Raw genomic sequence first — 17,067 nt, 5'->3', positions numbered from 1 at the left:
ATTTCTCATGGGAAGATTTCTAAAATCATGCTTTAAAATATCAATTTTTCAGTGTCTTTGAGATAGGAAAAAAAAAGGGAAAAAAAAGAAAAAGTACACTTATATCTAACATTAGCTGCAATTAGATGGCTGTAGTTGGAAACCCTTAGTAAAATAAAGGTCATTTGAAGTGTAAAAAATTAGTAGAAGGATACTTTTCAAAACCTAAAAAAAAGAAAACACAACCAGAACTTTAATGTTGTCACCTCTTTTCATACTCTTGCTATCACCCCTAACAACTCTAAGGAGTGTCTTTTCAGTGAAATTCTGGTCTACTGCAATCAGTGGGACTTTTTCAAAATAATTTGCTGGAGCTGAGGCTGTTCTTTTCCTGTTGAAAAGTTTTATGATCTAATGACTACTTTTCAATTTGCAACTTTTTCCCTTTTTTCTTCTTTTCTCTTGTGGGAAATTTGGTGTCTCATTTTGGAGTCCAGCCAACTTCTGTCTCTCTTCTCTTTTTATTAGCTATAAAAGCTAATCTTAATCTTTTTCAATTAACTTGTATATACTTCATTGAAATTTGTTATACATAATGATGGCTTCAAAAATGATAAAAAAAAAGTATTCATCATAAACCATACTGTCTATTTTTAGACACTGCTGGCAGTCTTGCCTCTGGTATGTACAGGAAGCTTGGTGTTTACGCTGCTGTCAGACCAACAGATACTTCTTTTAAAGTGCCCAGTAGGGACTAAGTAGATGGAAATTGGGGGATCGACTTGTTTTACTTGAAGCACCTTGAAGCATCTACTTACTCTTAATTTTGGAGACTGACTGACTGCTGGTCTCCTTCCTTCACATGTTGCATGAGCTTCCTTTACAATTAAATGGATACCATGAGTTTAGCTTGCCCTCAGTGGAAGTTATTTGTATTTGCCTCTTCCTGCAAGAATGCCACCCACCCATTCCGGTTTGCTTCTTAGTCTGTTTTTTTCACTGTCTTTGCATGGCTTATTAAAAAGAATCTGACATTAAAACAACTGACAGTAGTGCATTTTTGGTCCATTTAAAGATGAACTGAGGTCTCTAAAATATAAAAGACATAGAATACAATTTAAATGTTGTATTTATCTTGATTTCCAATACTTGGCTTTTAACTTAAAATATTTTAAAATGTCTCTGATATTTTAAAAAAATGACAACATTTGAAAGACATTTTTCCCTAGTGTGGGCTGATTTCATCAGAAGGGTGTAGAGGAACTGTGTTCGATTCAGCTGCTGATACTCTAATGGTTGCAAGAGAAATATGGTCTTGCCTGCCAGAACTCAAGGAATTTTATTTTGATTTTAAAATGCAATCACAGGAAAAGTTGAAATCCACATATGAATTTTGTTACTGTTAGTCCTCTTCTTCCATAAGGTTTTGGATTACTTTTACTGTTCAATTTTACGATTTTTTAAAAAATCATATTGTGGGATTATTTTTCATTTCTCCTTTGATTTTTACTTATCAGAGGTTCCTTGTGTTTTGTATTATTATCTTCAGTATCTTTGATTGATTCTTAGAGACATGATATGCACAAACTTTACGTTATTTTATTTTGCTTGGAACTTAAGAAAGGGCTGCGAAGAAATAGAGTGAAATCCCATTAAGAGCCTCTCAGTAATGGCTAGGAGAAGTATGGAGGGGCCAGCAATACATCTCTGCCTTTTGCAACTTCCTTAAAATTACAAGTATAATTTCCAGTTTATTCCACTGTTTTTGTCAGATGAGAAAATTCTTCAGAAGCTCTATTCACTCACACATTAAATTAGAATTTGAGTTAGGTATTTAGTTTTGTTTGAAAATAAGGGCTGTATTTCATACAACAGTCATACCATATGTTCTTAACCACTGGTTCTTGGCATCTCAGCACCAACACCACAAAAATGGTTTAGGATGTCAGTTTTGTACTGAAAGTACAGACAGCTTCTGCATTTTGTTGTATCTGTTACTTGAAAAAATTTACTTCTGCTATAGCTGCACATCTCCGACACTAAATCTGTTAGTGCATGGAGAAGATGCCTTATCTGCTTAGGAATTTGTTTCCACATAGAAATAAAAATAGTGTTGCTGTGTCCCTTATTTTTTAATGTGTGTCACCACCGTGGTCAATATTACAGAATAATACAGAACAAAGAGTATTGAAACAGGGTTTTGTAGAGGGAAGAAAGAAGAGGAAAGGGTGTTTGGACTCTTGCTGATTTCATTTGGAATAAATGAAAAACAACCATCCAGAATTCTTATGATGACATTAAAAAAATTCAATTAATTTTTTGTTTGTTTGTTGGGGTTTTTTTGTTTTTTAAACGGACATTTCTGCAAGCAGCAGGCTTGGCAATGCTTGGTTTCCTATGGATTTATTTCTGACTATTAGATAGTAGATTACTTTAACAGATATGATTTCCAGTGGGTTTTCCCTTCTAATGCATAGCCTTTTGTCCTTTGTAGCTTCTTTATCCTCTACAGGCACAGTGAGCACACTTCACTCAATAGAGGTGCTAATGAAGACACTCAAGATGTCTTGAAAATAAGTCACCTGACAGAAACGAGTATGTTTGAAATCTCTGCACCTCCCAGTAGGTTTGATGGAGTTGACCAAAAGATTGAAACGTAGGCAGACATCCAAAGCCAGAAGTACTTTGTGAATTGCTTCCGTTCATTTATGCTAACTCAGTATGTGTCTTTGCAGGTAGCCAAAGGTCAGTGTATAGATGAGTTTCTCAGAAAGTTTTATTTCCTGTTTTCTAGACTTTTTTTCCTGGATCATGGAGATAATTTATGAAACAAACAAACAAAAAAAAAAGTTTTTAATTTTAAAGATAATTCTGGTAAAAAGATAAAAAGGTATTCACTCTTTTCATGTGTTCTGAGGTGTAACCATAAAATTGTTCTATCCATATAGATGACTTACGCAAGAGAAAAAACATTTTTAAGCATTCCTGAATAAATAGCTGTACAATAAAGTATAGCTGCAGGATCAGCTTTGTAGTGAAAATACCAATGTTTGCTGTGATTTCTTATGAGAAGTAACTACTTTTCTGCTGAACAAATAAGAGCAACAAGCACAGTTATTCTCAAGCTGAGGTCTTGAGACTTGAGAACTGAGGAGCACCACCGGTTTTACTTCAGATTCCTTTTTGATCTTTTAGGGAAATATGACTGTTAAAAGTCATAGATAGATGTCCTCTTTCAGGTTCTTATCACAGAGGCTGCTAAAATAACTGCCTAAATTTGTTTCACAGTGAAGTAATTTCTGTTTGTACTTCTTGATATGCTTAATACAAAATCAGGTAATTTAGTTCAGATTAGCAATTAAACAGTTTGAGCGGTAGTAGCTCTTCTTGTTTCAAACATTTGGTCCTCTTAAACCTTTTCTTATCAGCAATGTGGTGACATTTGTAATTTAAAGCAAGGAGCTATTACTGACCATATTTGGGCTAAGATGAAAGAGGGCATTTGTCCACAGTCCATGCTTGAGGACCAGTTAATTTGATACAGGCTTTGGAACGACAAAGGTGCTCAGGTGCATAAAAAAGTTTATTGCACATGACAGAGGTCACACAATTTTTTTCATTAGTTTGAATTCACTAGATTTTTTTATATATACTCATTTTTGCAATGTTTTTTTTTTGTCCATGCTAGTCATACTTTCATAGACCTCTGTCATCCCAGCATTGAAGGTTGGCCCTCAGGAGAGGGCAGGAGTCTCCACCCAGTCATCAGTTCTTACATTCTTCCAGGGCCCTCCTCCGTTCCAGCCACCTTAGCCAGGTACTTCACAAGTACAATCAAGGTGGCTTAGTCGTGCCTGGAGGGACCACCCAGCATTAAAGGCTGGCGCTCAGAAAAGGGAGTAGTCTCCACCCAGTAGGTCTTATCACACCCCGAGGTGTCACCCCCTGTTCAGCTCTGGCCAGCCAGGTCTTCCACCCTAGCCAGGGCTATTCATTTTATAATTGGTCCTTTGAGACAACTGCAAATCAGTGAGGTCAGACTCACACAGGTACTGTATTAAAGTTCATGTTAATTCAAAAACATTATTATTTATTTTAGAAGAAATGCAGTTTGCTCCTCTATCAAAACACAATAATGGTCCCTTCCAAGTTGATTCAAAAATTGAGAGAGCTGCACTGCTGTCAGCAGTCCAGACCGTCATGGCTTGTGCAATGAGCAGCCACCTTGAATAATTCTTTTTTGACTTTTGACAAGAAATAGTCTCAATTAACGTCACATATGCTGTAGTAAATGTTGATAAATTTTATGAAAAAAAAAAAAAAAAAAAAAAAAAAAAAAGAAATTATCCTCTAAATTCCTAGTGGGAAAAATGCTTATAATTATTGGAGAAATACCTGTTCAGAAAGGGTTTTAAAAGACGGTGAAACAGAATAAAAACATGTAAACTACATCTGAATTAAGAAAAAACTTCTTTTCCTGACAGTACTGAACACAGAAGTTTTCCATTCATTAAACCCTCTCTGCTGGCAGAAACCTAAATAGTACTTTTACCACATCTCCCAGGCCTGGACAAGTGATTACTTTTGCTATACTTTATCTTCCTGCTGCCTTCTTATTCATACATTGAGTTTTAGAACTTCAATGGTTTTGCACATAGCTTGGTGGATTTCTGCTTGGTTTGTATTCTAGAATAGCACAGTTCTTGCGTAAGATACTGGGACAGAGTGATAGGGTCCATCAGTATAGATTTGTACACAAAGAAGAAAGATGTGAAAAATACTTACTTTTGATTCTTCGGGTATGGCCCAGTATTTCCTCTGAAACCCATGTAGATGAGAAAGTTTTATAGAAAGGACAAAAACATCTCTAAAAGATTATTAAATCATAGAATCATAGAATTGGCTGGGTTGGAAGGGACCTCAGAGATCATCAAGTCCAACCCTTGACCCACCGCTGCGGTTGCTAGATTATGGCACTGAGTGCCACATCCAGTCTCTTTTTAAACATCTCCAGGGACAGAGAGTCCACCACTTCACTGGGGAGCCCATTCCCATGTCCGATCACCCTCTCTGTAAAGAAATTCTTTCTAATATCTAACCTAAACTTCCCCTGGCACAACTTAAGACCATGCCCTCTTGTCATGTTGAAAGTCTTCTGGGAAAAGAGACCAACCCCCACTCCTTTCAGGTAGTTGTAGAGAGTGATGAGGTCTTCCCTGAGCCGCCCCTTCTTCAGGCTGAACAGCCCCAGCTCCCTCAGCCTCTCTTCATAGGGTCTGTGCTCAAGTCCTTTCACCAGCCTGGTTGCTCTCCTTTGGACCTGCTCCAGGACCTCGATATCCTTCCTGAACTGAGGGGCCCAGAACTGGACACAGTACTCAAGGTGTGGCCTCACCAACGCTGAGTACAGGGACAGAATCACTTCCTTGGACCTGCTGGCGACGCTGTTCCTGATACAGGCCAGGATGCCATTGGCCTTCTTGGCCACCTGGGCACACTGCTGGCTCATGTTCAGCTTCCTGTCAATCCAAACTCCCAGGTCCCTCTCTGCCTGGCTGCTCTCAAGCCACTCTGTCCCCAGCCTGTAGCGCTGCATGGGGTTGTTGTGGCCAAAGTGCAGGACCCAGCACTTGGCCTTGTTGAACCTCATCCCATTGGAATTAGCCCAACTCTCCAGTCTGTCCAGGTCCCTCTGCAGAGCCCTCCTGCCTTCCAGCTGATCCACACTCCCCACCAGCTTAGTGTCGTCTGCGAATTTGCTGATGGTGGACTCAATCCCTTCATCTAAATCATCAATGAAGATATTAAACAGAAAAAAAACCCTTCGTATTTCAGGGGAAAAAAAGAAAAGGAAGAGAACCTGTTGACATGTTGAAATAATCTCTTTATATAGTTGCATGTGCTATGATTATGAAAAACATACTTTCAATGTTTGAGTTACAAAGCACAGATCTTTATTCCACAGTGCTCATTCTTGCTGGTTGGAAATTGAACATTTTGAAAACCAAGTTTGTGATTCTTTACTGTGCCAATTTTCCTTTTGTAGCATTGATTAGGGATCATTAGTGAGCTTGTTAAGTCTCCTTCATTCTCAGGGTAAACTTGCATATGAACTCCAGGTACCACTGTGAAATCTACAGCAATTGTCTCTGCTTAGATCTCAGAATGACAAATTGGCATCAAATATAGGTGATCTTCTTCAGAGTTACAGAAATCTTAGTTTTATTTTCACTAGGAAATAGTAATTTTCAAAACCCGGATGGTTCTTTGTGTATCACTGAAGTGGACTCTGGGAGAAATTCCTGAACATTCTTAGTGTTAAGAGAACAGTAATACATGTATCTCTCCATCCTCATAATGAGGAAGGGGAGTGATCTCAAATAATACACTTACGCTGTACATCTCAGCATCTTCTCTTAGAGCTGCTCCACTTTGAATTAATTAATAAGGAAGTGAAACACAGAGATACTGGTCATTTGCTTTCTTTTTTATGCTTTATCCATACCAGAAGAACTCAAGGAGGAAAAAAAAATGATCAACAGATTCACTCAAAACCAGTTAACAACCCTGCATTCAGGACTCACACACAGGATATGGGAAACTAGTACAAAATTTTGAAGCCTCTCTGTTCCAGGACAGTTGCATAACAGGCTATTTTAGGGTAAGATTTTATTTATTGCATTTCAGGAGAAAAACAAAGCAAAACAATCCCCAACTTCAAACTAGCTTGGTGTAACCCTTCTGTCAAGTAGGATATAAGTTCTGTTCTAATTTGGACCTGTATCCATGGAAGGAGAAACATGTGAATAAGCTTTCTTAAAAAAAAAAAACAAAAAACCCGGAATGTGAGAATTCAGAATGGATTATTACTGTAATGGATCTCACTAGAACCTTTTCTGTTCTTTCTCTGCTTTCGATCTCTTCTATTTCATCTACCTAAAAATTAAGGTCAGGTCATTAGTTACTGTGGAACAGTGTGGCACCATGTAAATTGGTTCCAAGTGTTTGGTGCAGAGCTTCTAGAAGAAAATATGAGGGGGGAAAATCCTTCTGTGGGTTCTAGGGAAATGAACTGTTGAAGAAAATTGTGAGAGAGCTGGAATTCTCTGTAAGGGAACGACTGACACAATGTTGAGTTTTCAACTTGACGCATGGAGTAGCAAGTTGAGCTGTCTTGTGGTTTTGCTGGATGACGCTTGTCCATTGCCTACCTGTCATCCAAAACAAACCTCACAGCCACAGAAAGAGTGATGGAAACTTACAATGTCAGCTTAATAGCATCTGGGATGATTTTCTGAGGCAGTATGACACCAAAGTGTAGCAGAAATAATGAATGACTCATTGTCCAGTGTAACAAACTGTACGATTAACATAGTTCATGTAGTTTAAACTACAGGTTTCTAATTGATGACATAAATGTAGTAATAATTTGGTGTACTGGACTTCCAAGTGGTGTTTATATTCCTCAGCAAAAGCCAAAATCTGACCTATGGGAACTAGATTATCTTAAAGCCAGCATAAATAGGAAGTGAGATTATGCTTGAAATACTAGGGAGAAGACCAACTGTTTTGATTATGTATTTGCACCATCCATCAGTTTAAGATATCTAATAATGGGGCTCATAGGTGCTACTGTAATAATGTTTTGAAAATATTAATAAGCAATGACACTAAACCCAAAGAAATCATAAAAATATGATAATATAAAAGGTTCTGTTAGAATGATATTATTAAAACCAAGCTAGGATTTCCACCTCCTTTGTCTTATAATTTTTAGACAAAAAGTGGGTACTCACTTATTCAGCAGTGTCAGAGATGAACATGGAATTTTTTCCATGTACATGGAAATGCAGTAAATGATCTGTAGATTTTATGGAGTGAGGTTCTGATTCAGCACATACTCATTGGGAATAATCCATCAAGAGTTTCCTTTCAGACAGGAACTTTTTTTTTTTTCTATTATCATTAGCAGGGCATAAGAGTCCCATGATATTGAGTGTGCTGCTAGCCCAAAGGCCAATTCAGACATCATTTGACCTGAGAAGGAAGCATTAGAAACTAAATACATATTGAAGCTAACAGTGTTTATCATTTGCCTGTGTTCTTAGAGTAAGAAAGAGTGTAAAAGTAGCCCAATTGTATGCCCTTTCTGGTGGTTCCAGGAGTAAAGATGAATGTAGTTGTGTGTTTAGCTATTAGCTAATCTGACAGTAAGGTAGTGCCTTATGAAATGTATTAAATATTTATTAAATATAAGCTATGTAAAATGGGCAACTTTTGTTAAAAATGTGTTTTTAAAAAACAACTGTTCTTTGAGCACGTTACATGTTAGACACGAGAGGATCTAGCTGAAGAGCTAATCAAATGCCTCAGCTCTTGGAAAGCTTGCATTTGGCTTTCTCATTTTATCACACACCAGGGATTCTGTTGTGGTTTCTTTCACAAAGACCATCTGAAACTTCTTTTAAACTTTGGAGCTTATAATTTTTTTTATATAGTGTCAACTCAAGTTATACCATTGGGTGTCACAAAGTTTGAAAATCAAATCAACAAGGAGACAGAAATGCTTAGGGAAACAGACTTTGTTAGTTTCTGATACTTACAAATATCTTCATTTTATTGCGCAGGGATTTCTGAATAGATATTTGTAAAGCTGGGGAAAAAAATGAGATTTTAAAAAGAAGCAGACCTTTTCTCAAAATACAGCTTGTTCATGAAAAATAAACAATGAAGATGCATGCAAACCACATTTGGCTACTTGAGGATCAAGCGCTTTCCTCTTTTTTTTGGAACAAGCTCATGTAGGGATATGTGATAACAGAATATTCATTTGGCCGTATTTGATAAGAGCAAAGAGTGGATTTGAACATTCACACTGCAAACATTTTTATGTACTTTGTCATTAAAGCAGTAAATTATTTAAGTAGATGGTATGTACTCAATGTGTGTTTTCCTGCATGGTTTCAAAGACAGATACCTTTCTGGTAGTCTGCTGTATTACTCTGGCTTTGTGAGACTATTTCTTCGGTTGAATTTGTGAATACTTGATAAAGAAATACTTCTATACTTTAGATCAATTTACATTAGTATGTGTAACTTCATTCCAAGATCTTTTTCCAAGAAGCAGATTAGATATTAAACAAACAAAAAAACCACGGAGGAATACAGCACAACATCCCCATCCCCCCTTCAAAAAAGACTAGTCCTGGTCATTTGGATACAATCTGTCTATGCATCAGGCTGTCAGTACAAGGGATATCTCTTCACTAGAGTGGAAACTCAGATTATTGGCACGGAAGGAAGTGAGTATTCGGACTGGCACAATCAAAACAGCTTCTGAGAAATCAGCTCTAGCTGAGTTGTCTTTCCAGATGCTTATTTCAAAATCTGCTTGAGAGTATTTTTTTTTACTTGGGATTGTGTAGGGATGTCCAGAATTTTCTAGATGTTCAACAAAAATATCATTCACAATTACATTTTATCAACATTAAGACATATGAACACTCCACAAAAATAGCCTTTTAAGTCTCAGTATTTATAATTTTCTCAGTAAGACTTTAAATTAATATGAGTATTTTTTTTCAGGTGTTAAATGGGTGACTAAAAGAACAGATGTTATTTCTATGCTAAATCAGTGTTCCTATGGCTATATTAATTAGAAGGTGCTAACATTGACAGCAGTGTCAGTCACTTCAGTAGACAGACCATCAGTTAAGACTGTAAGGATGAACATCCTCATTTACAGAAAAATTGTTGGCTTGAAACACAGATTTTTTGACATGCTGTTATGATAAGAGAAATGGAACCTGTTGGCCCAGGTACTTAGTTGCTCCAAACTGCAAGCTTTTATTAGGTAGAAGAGCAGAAAGAAAATTCAGGTAAGATGTTCAGGGACTGAGTCTTGCAGCAGATCTTCAGCTTGTCTTAATTTAGACTAGCCCAAGGTTTCTGTAGATTCTTTCAGCTACCTGCACCCCAAAAAGACAGTACATACACTGAGCCTATCTGGATCATGGCATTGCTTGGCAGTGACCTTGTTTTGCCTCCAAGACAATACCATTTTAAGGCAACATAGTACTCAAATGCTGGTTGGACTTTTTTTTTTTTTTTTTTTTTTTTTTTTTTTTTTTTTTTTTTTGTGGTGTTGCTGTGTTTTTTGGTTTTGCTTTCTTTTGTTTGTTTGTTTTTGGTTTTTTTCTCTCTGGGGATAGTAGGACAGTGTATATGAGAATCACAATGAACTGTTTAAGCTAAGTGGACAGCACTCCTAATTACTGACATATAGTTTTCCCCATTGAAAATGTTGAACAGATAGTGTTCCCAAACAAATTGCTGGAGTAGAACTACAGCTACCTCTGATGTGTTAGCAGGTATGCTGAGTATTAAGTCTTTTATAAAACCAAACATTAGAACACCCTTTATACAAAAACAGTTATGAAGTGCCTAATGCTTATGGCTAAGCTTTTTCTTTCTGCTTCTCTTTCATTTGTTTTTTTAGGTACCATATAGAAAGCTACATTTGGTGAACTTGTTAGTAGTAATCTGTGAACTGTAAAGAGAACGTTTAATATCACTTCCCTTTTTGTAATAGAATACATGATACAACATGAAAATTTTTGAAGCAGCTGGTGTTAAACTGTATTTGTTTCCCTCTATTAAAGCCTAATAAGATATAAAGCCTATTGAGATATAAAAAGAACATTTCTTGGAGGGTGGGGAACAGAGAAGGTGGCAAGATTGATCAAGTGTCTATACCAAAAAACACAAATTAGTAGATCAGTCCTAACTAGGAATAATTACAGGGTGCTACCTTAGAGGTAACACAGAGGTCAGAAACAGTGTTGCAAGGCTGTCAAAGCTGCATGGCTGATATTTTTTTATTCTTAACTTGGTGGTGACAGGGTGTTATACTTGAAAAGCTGTTAAGTTCAACATTTTCCACGGCGTTATGTAACAACGAAAGTGTGGGCCAAATTTAGTGCTGCAGTACAGTTTAGAAAAAAGCTTCTCTATGGTTGTTTGGCCATTCAGTACTAAGGAAACAAAGGAGGCATGCTTGTTTGATAGGTACTTTGTCACCAGTTAGAAACCCTTTTATTTCCATTTAAGCTATCAGGGCTGGCGTGACCACTCTGCTGAGAACTGGCAGAAGGTGCTGAGTCTGACAAGTCTTAAACCTGCTGTGGGCCATCATAAGTTACTCAGTCTGAGTGGTCAATTGGGTCTCCTTGGCAGCCACAGGCTCCTGAAGTCTAATGTACTTTGAGCCATACTTGGAAGGTGGATAATAGATTCCTGAATGTAAGGTGCTGTTGGTAATACATATTACTGCTACATGAATAACAAGAAAAATAAAGTTTCAAATAAAGGTTATTATTAGGTTATTTTTTTAACCTAAAATAACCTCTTAAATTTATTTTATCATTATCATACTTCTTGGAAAAACCTTGCCCTTTTACTCTGTTAAGTATTAGAAGGGATGATGTTTATTTGTGAAAAAAACCAAGTTTCCTAGTATCTGATTTTCCAGGCCTGCTGAAGGGCAGGCAGTGGGCTAGTAACAAACTAATGTCATACAGATTCTTTTTACTTTGATTCATTATGCATTTTATCCTCAATTAAATCATTGTGCAAGGTAATCAGATAACTATGCACACATTAACCACATTCCCACTTCTTCAAAAGCACTTTTCAAAGAACACTTACAAACATATAAACAAAGTTATTTCTCTTTTCAGTACTGACCTTAATGAAATCTACACTGTCAAGGTCAGTAAACCAGTCATGCTCAAGAACTAGCGAGCTGTGATGTCTGCTGTGTTGGAGAACGTCACAGAGTCTCTTTTGATGCATAAACAGGCTGGAAAATCTTGACTTTATTTGCCTGGGGAATTATTTTTTTATCAGATAGCATGGTGTTTACATTGCAGTGGGGATGTTTTCTTGTTGAGTATCAATGTTGTGTTTGCTGAAGTGGCAGGTTAATTCATGACACAGGCAGGCACGACAAAAATTTTTAAGTGATTTTGCAAGTTAATCTCAGTCCAAATTTATTTTCCTCAAATTGCAGTTCTCTAAATATGAATGTACATTATTCAAAATAGTGGTTTTTTGCAACAGCCACACATATACTTTTAACAGCTGTGAAGAACCCCATAAGTTTTTTATCATCTGCTCTGAAATGTAAAAGATACAAATCTAGTATCCTACAAGTTGAACAGTCATGCACTGAGCAAGTCCATTCTGAGGTGCTTTATTTAAGAGTGTTAGTTAATTTGTTTGCCTGAATTTTTGCTTGTCTGACATTTTTAAAATAAGGTTAATTTGATGGGAAACAAGGCAAGGGAGAGGTAGTAGATGGCAATAACAAGCCCACTGAACAAACATTTCTCTACCTTGGAGTTCTGTTCCCACATACCTGATCCAGAAGCATGAATGCCAGGAGTTTCAAACATGTTTTGAATACACAGCTTGCAAGACAGCGTGCCTGGGATAAAACTCGTGCAGCTCAGTGTGGGGAAGCATTCTCCCCGTCTGATCCACATCAGAGCAAAAAATAGCCAGGCTTTGTAGGCAAGGTTTTCTTCTTAGATGTGAGATTATTTTTCAGAAAGTATTTGCACAACAACAGATCTGCTGTTGGAGAGTTGCTGAGGATGGCAATGTCTTCCTCTCTGTAAGTGAAATTTTTGCAAGGTGTAAGAAAGTTCACTCCAAAGTGACATACAGGAGTTCTGGCTAAATCACACATATCCTCTACATACTGTTATTAAGTCCAATTTCCATGGTCTGTTGCTCGGTCCAGTGTTGCTTGGTCCAGGTCTAAAACATTTAGCCCCCCACTTTTCTTCTTTTCCTTTTTTTTTTTCACTGCTGCAGCTATCTTTAACACCTGCTGCTTCGCCGGCTCATCCTTACCCCGAGCGCTTACACGTGTTTTTACATCTTCCCCACACCTTATAAACATTAAACCAGCTAATTCTCGTGGTAGGTGAGAAAATACAGGGACTGACGAAGGGCTCCCGCTGCTCTGCGCCGGGTTTTGCAGGACTGCTAGCGGACCTGTGTGTGTGAAACCCCCGGCGGGAGGGGCGGCCAACCTCAGCCCCGCTGCCGCGCGAGCTGCCAAAACGGGAAGTGCGCTGTGAGCACTCGGCTGCCTCGTTGATTCATCCGCTGCCTTGCGCCGGCCGCCCAGAGAAGGCCCGGTCTCCCGCCGCCGCGGAGATGCTGCGCGCCCGTGGAGCTCGCCGCAGTCCGCGAGGGCGTGGTGCTCCTGCCGATTGCGGCTCCCGGGGTGGGCGGGCCGGGCCAGGAGAAACGGGCGAGGAGCGGGGCCGGTGAAAAGTTTGTGCTGGTGCCGTCGGTTGTCGCCCCGCTGGCTCCGAAAGCGAGCGCGGCTCCGGGGAGGGAAGAGCCGCTATGCCCGCTGCCTGGGGTGGCAATATGAGGGAGCAGCACTCATGTGTGGGCACCGGGCAGCGGAGGATGGAGAAGCTGGAGCTCGCCTTTGGTCCTGTGAAACGCTTGCGAACTAAGTACGCCGTTCTCTGTCTCTTCGCAGAGGAGGCCTACCAAAAATTGGCCAGCGAGACCCTGGAGGAACTGGACTGGTGTCTGGACCAGCTGGAGACCCTGCAGACCAGGCACTCCGTCAGCGAAATGGCTTCGAACAAGGTAGAAGCCCGCCGCCTCGGCTCTTCCTACCGCGGGGGGTGGGTGCGGGGGTCGCCTTGGACTGGGGAGAGTGCGGAGGGGCCGCAGCTGCAGGCGGCAGGGGGTTCCCCCGGGCACGCAGCCCGGTGTCGGCGGGAGGGGTCTGGCGGGGGAAGGTGCCCGGGGCTGAGAAACCTGCTGGGGGAAGTGATTCTTTACGCGCCCGTGGGTGCGTGGAAGGCTTTGGTTGCGGTTTGTAGGCAGTTGGCTTAAATTTCTGGGTAAGTTGTCGAAGTGATGCAGGTTCTTGGAAGGCTGCACTGTTTCTCAGTGTGTCTGAGTTGAAAAACAAAGCCAGGCTAGTTTGGGCTGCTGAAAATCACCCGTTTAGTTGTTCCTTTCACAGCATTCCATTGCGAACTGGGGGTGTCTCCCAGAAAATGGTGTAGAAAGTAGCTTGAGAGGGTGAGAAAGGTATCCTTTGATGGCAGAGGAAATTCAGGTGGCGTTTCATTTGTAAGTAGTGATGCTAACGGCTCTCGCAACGCGATTTGTTATGGAAGAACACGCTCAGAACCGAGGTGTTGTCACCACAGTCACCTTGATCCCAAGTCCTGTCTCTGAGGCAGAGCGTGCCCTTCACTCCATCCCTGGGGATGCATGTGAGCAGAGGCTCGGTGCTGGTACCTGTGCTGCGTGTGTTTGTTTTGCAGTTTGAAGAGTTTCCATATGCTCCATTCATAAGTACACTTATATTCGTGATTTTGGTTTGGAGACAATATGTAGCTACATTTTTGGAGTTAAAACTTATAAAGCCTGCTGTAAGGCTTATGGAACCAGCTGGTTCCCTTACTTGTGATGTCTTTACAGCCACTCTTTCTTCACATGATCCTGAACTTTCTTCAGTTATGTATTTATTACCTCCTTAAACCTGATAGGACTTGCGGCATGTTTTATGAACAGTGAGAGCAAGCTCTTTTAGGATAAGATAGAACTAATTGTGAAGCAATTGTGTGCATCTTAAGTTCTGTCAAGTATATTCAGATTTTTCTAAAGATCTGTTTTTAAAATGAAACATGACAACTCTTTTGCATGTTCAGGTAAACACAAGTGTGCTGCATCTGATGCAATGTTTTGTTTGTATTTGTTTGGACTAGTTAAAGAATTGTTTGCCATAGATGACAGGATTAACATTTTTCACATGTATTTATTCAAATGAAAAGGATTCAGAAAAAAGTTTTGTTCTTGTTGTTTCCAACATAAAATCATGAAGACAAGGAGTTGATGTACTGTAAACAGTAAGCCTAGTTGTCATAGTTAATATGCAAGCCAATAAGGATGCTGAGCTTTACATCAGAACTGAAATTTTTATATTACAGTAATGTATTGCTTCAGCCTGCTTAATCTATCAAATGTAGATGAGCATATATAAAGCACTTTCTAGCTATTTACTGTTTTGTATTACAATATTTAGGAAGAACCTGGTATTACTGTATTGAGAAGGAATAGCTGCTCTTTGGTTGGCAGGTAATACTCAATTCTTAATGTAAACTCCCACCCCCTGCCTTTTAGGAAAATCTGACCCCCTTGTATACAAAGCTGTGACATTTTTCAGTGTTTTAGTTTTGTTTGTTTTGTTTGCTTCTTTTAAACAAACAATAATAATGAAAAGTCATTGCTGTTAACCATAATGTAAAAAATCTTGAATATAAGCCATCAAACTTGTACAATAATATGGGAAAATTTAGTTCAGGAGGATTTTAGTTTTAGGTTTTCTAACACATTGTTCTAAAAAATAATTGTATTCCTGAGTATTAAAACAAATATGGCCCTTGCACAGCACATCTCTATTGTAAGGTAACTGCAACCTGTGGTATTTGTGTGGCATACAGGTAAATTATATTATTATTTTAGTTTATAGAGATGCAGAAGTAGAGAAACTGTGCTCCAGGCTGAGGACACAGCCATTAATATCCAAGAGTACACAGTTCTCTATCTCAAGAAAAAAGTCCTGTAAAATCAGATGAGAAAATGAGGAAATGAGACATTGCTGATACAGAACATGGTTCTCACTGTGTTTCCCTCTTTCCCTTTCTCTGGGTTTCCTGCAAGATTGACTGTTGTTTTTTTTTTCCAACTCTTAAAAGCAGGAAGCAGTATTGTATGTCCTGAACACATAGAGTCGGCCAGGGAGTGAGTCTTATCTCCAGTCCTCTCTGTGCAGTGAGTTGGGAGTCTGAAGGGACAATTGCATTTGTGTGGAATCCCCTTACTGTGTGGATGTCTCACATTAGAATATCCCAATCCAAGAATATTTAGTTTACATGCTTCTTGTACTCAGTTATCAGTAGTCTGTGTTGTGCAAGCCCACACCTTTGGATGACTGAAAGCAGGATGACAAAGATAGATGAAAAGATCCTTCTTTTCCCTACTTAAATTTGCTTGAAGCAGTAGGCAGGAGGTGCTCTCTATAATCTCCAGCTAATCCCCCAGGGGCATATTGAGGTAGTAAGTATAACCCCAAAAACTTGGAAAGTGTGTAGGGAGCCAGATGTAATGCTTGGCTTCCAAAGTCACACCAGGATGACTGTAATATCCAGATGATGTCTGTTACGTGAGAGGAATCCCGCTGCGGGCGCGAGCTCGGTTCGTGAACAGAGTCAGTCGAGCTAGTGCTGGTTCGGATTAGTATCAGAGAACTAAGTTCGATCCGCCTGGCTCTGGGACCTGCTTGAACCACACCCCGCCAAAATCGGGCATGCACATCTGGGCTAGCCCCAGCTGGCACAGGCGGGGCGGGCACCGTCTGGGCACCTGCTGCCTACAGATGTCCATTTCCCAGCCATCCCTATGTTAAGATTTCCCAGTGCCTGGAGGCTTTGCACATGAAATATCCGATGGATAGATGTGTGATGCACCCATAGGAGTAGTCTGTAATATACTGATTTCAGAAAGATATCTGATTTTGAAAGGACTTAGAGTACTTGGTGTTTTCCTAAATTACCAGCTTCTGGCATAGGATATTAATGAGAATTCCAGCTGTTTTTAAAATCACAGGAAGTCTCTCATGCTCATACACCTATAGAAACCCTGTAAAGTCTTGAAAGGCTCTGAAACTAGAAAATAAGTAAGAAGCACCTTAACCTTGGTCAACTACAATGTCATTTTTGGAGACTTATCTCTGATTTTCTGTAACATGTACATTTAATATTAGGCTAATGACAGTAGATTGTGGTTCTGTTGTTTTTTTATATGTGATGCAGAAAGAAATTTGTTTCAGGAAATAGTTTACCAAATTGGGTCATGAAATACAGGATCCCAAGGCATAGTTGGATGCCTGTATTTAACTGTTCTGCTTTGCAGGGTTGCTAACCTGTATGAATTTCAGACAAATTGAATTGTGATGAATTTCTGTGTTGAAAAACAGAGTTT

General features: G+C 39.3%; 1 protein-coding gene across 2 annotated transcripts in view; it reads left to right on the top strand.

Moving 5' to 3' along the window:
* Positions 1-17,067, top strand: part of PDE4D (phosphodiesterase 4D) — a 336,349-nt gene that overhangs the window by 273,454 nt on the left and 45,828 nt on the right. For both annotated transcript variants that reach the window (XM_071731608.1, XM_071731609.1), the window contains exon 6: positions 13,544-13,656. In XM_071731608.1, coding sequence (XP_071587709.1) covers positions 13,544-13,656 — 113 coding nt within the window. The remainder of the gene's footprint in view (positions 1-13,543; positions 13,657-17,067) is intronic.

The sequence above is a fragment of the Heliangelus exortis genome, chromosome Z (assembly GCF_036169615.1).
Source record: "Heliangelus exortis chromosome Z, bHelExo1.hap1, whole genome shotgun sequence".
In the NCBI taxonomy this organism is placed as follows: Eukaryota; Metazoa; Chordata; class Aves; order Apodiformes; family Trochilidae; genus Heliangelus; species Heliangelus exortis.
This window is presented reverse-complemented; position numbering and strand designations above follow the sequence as displayed.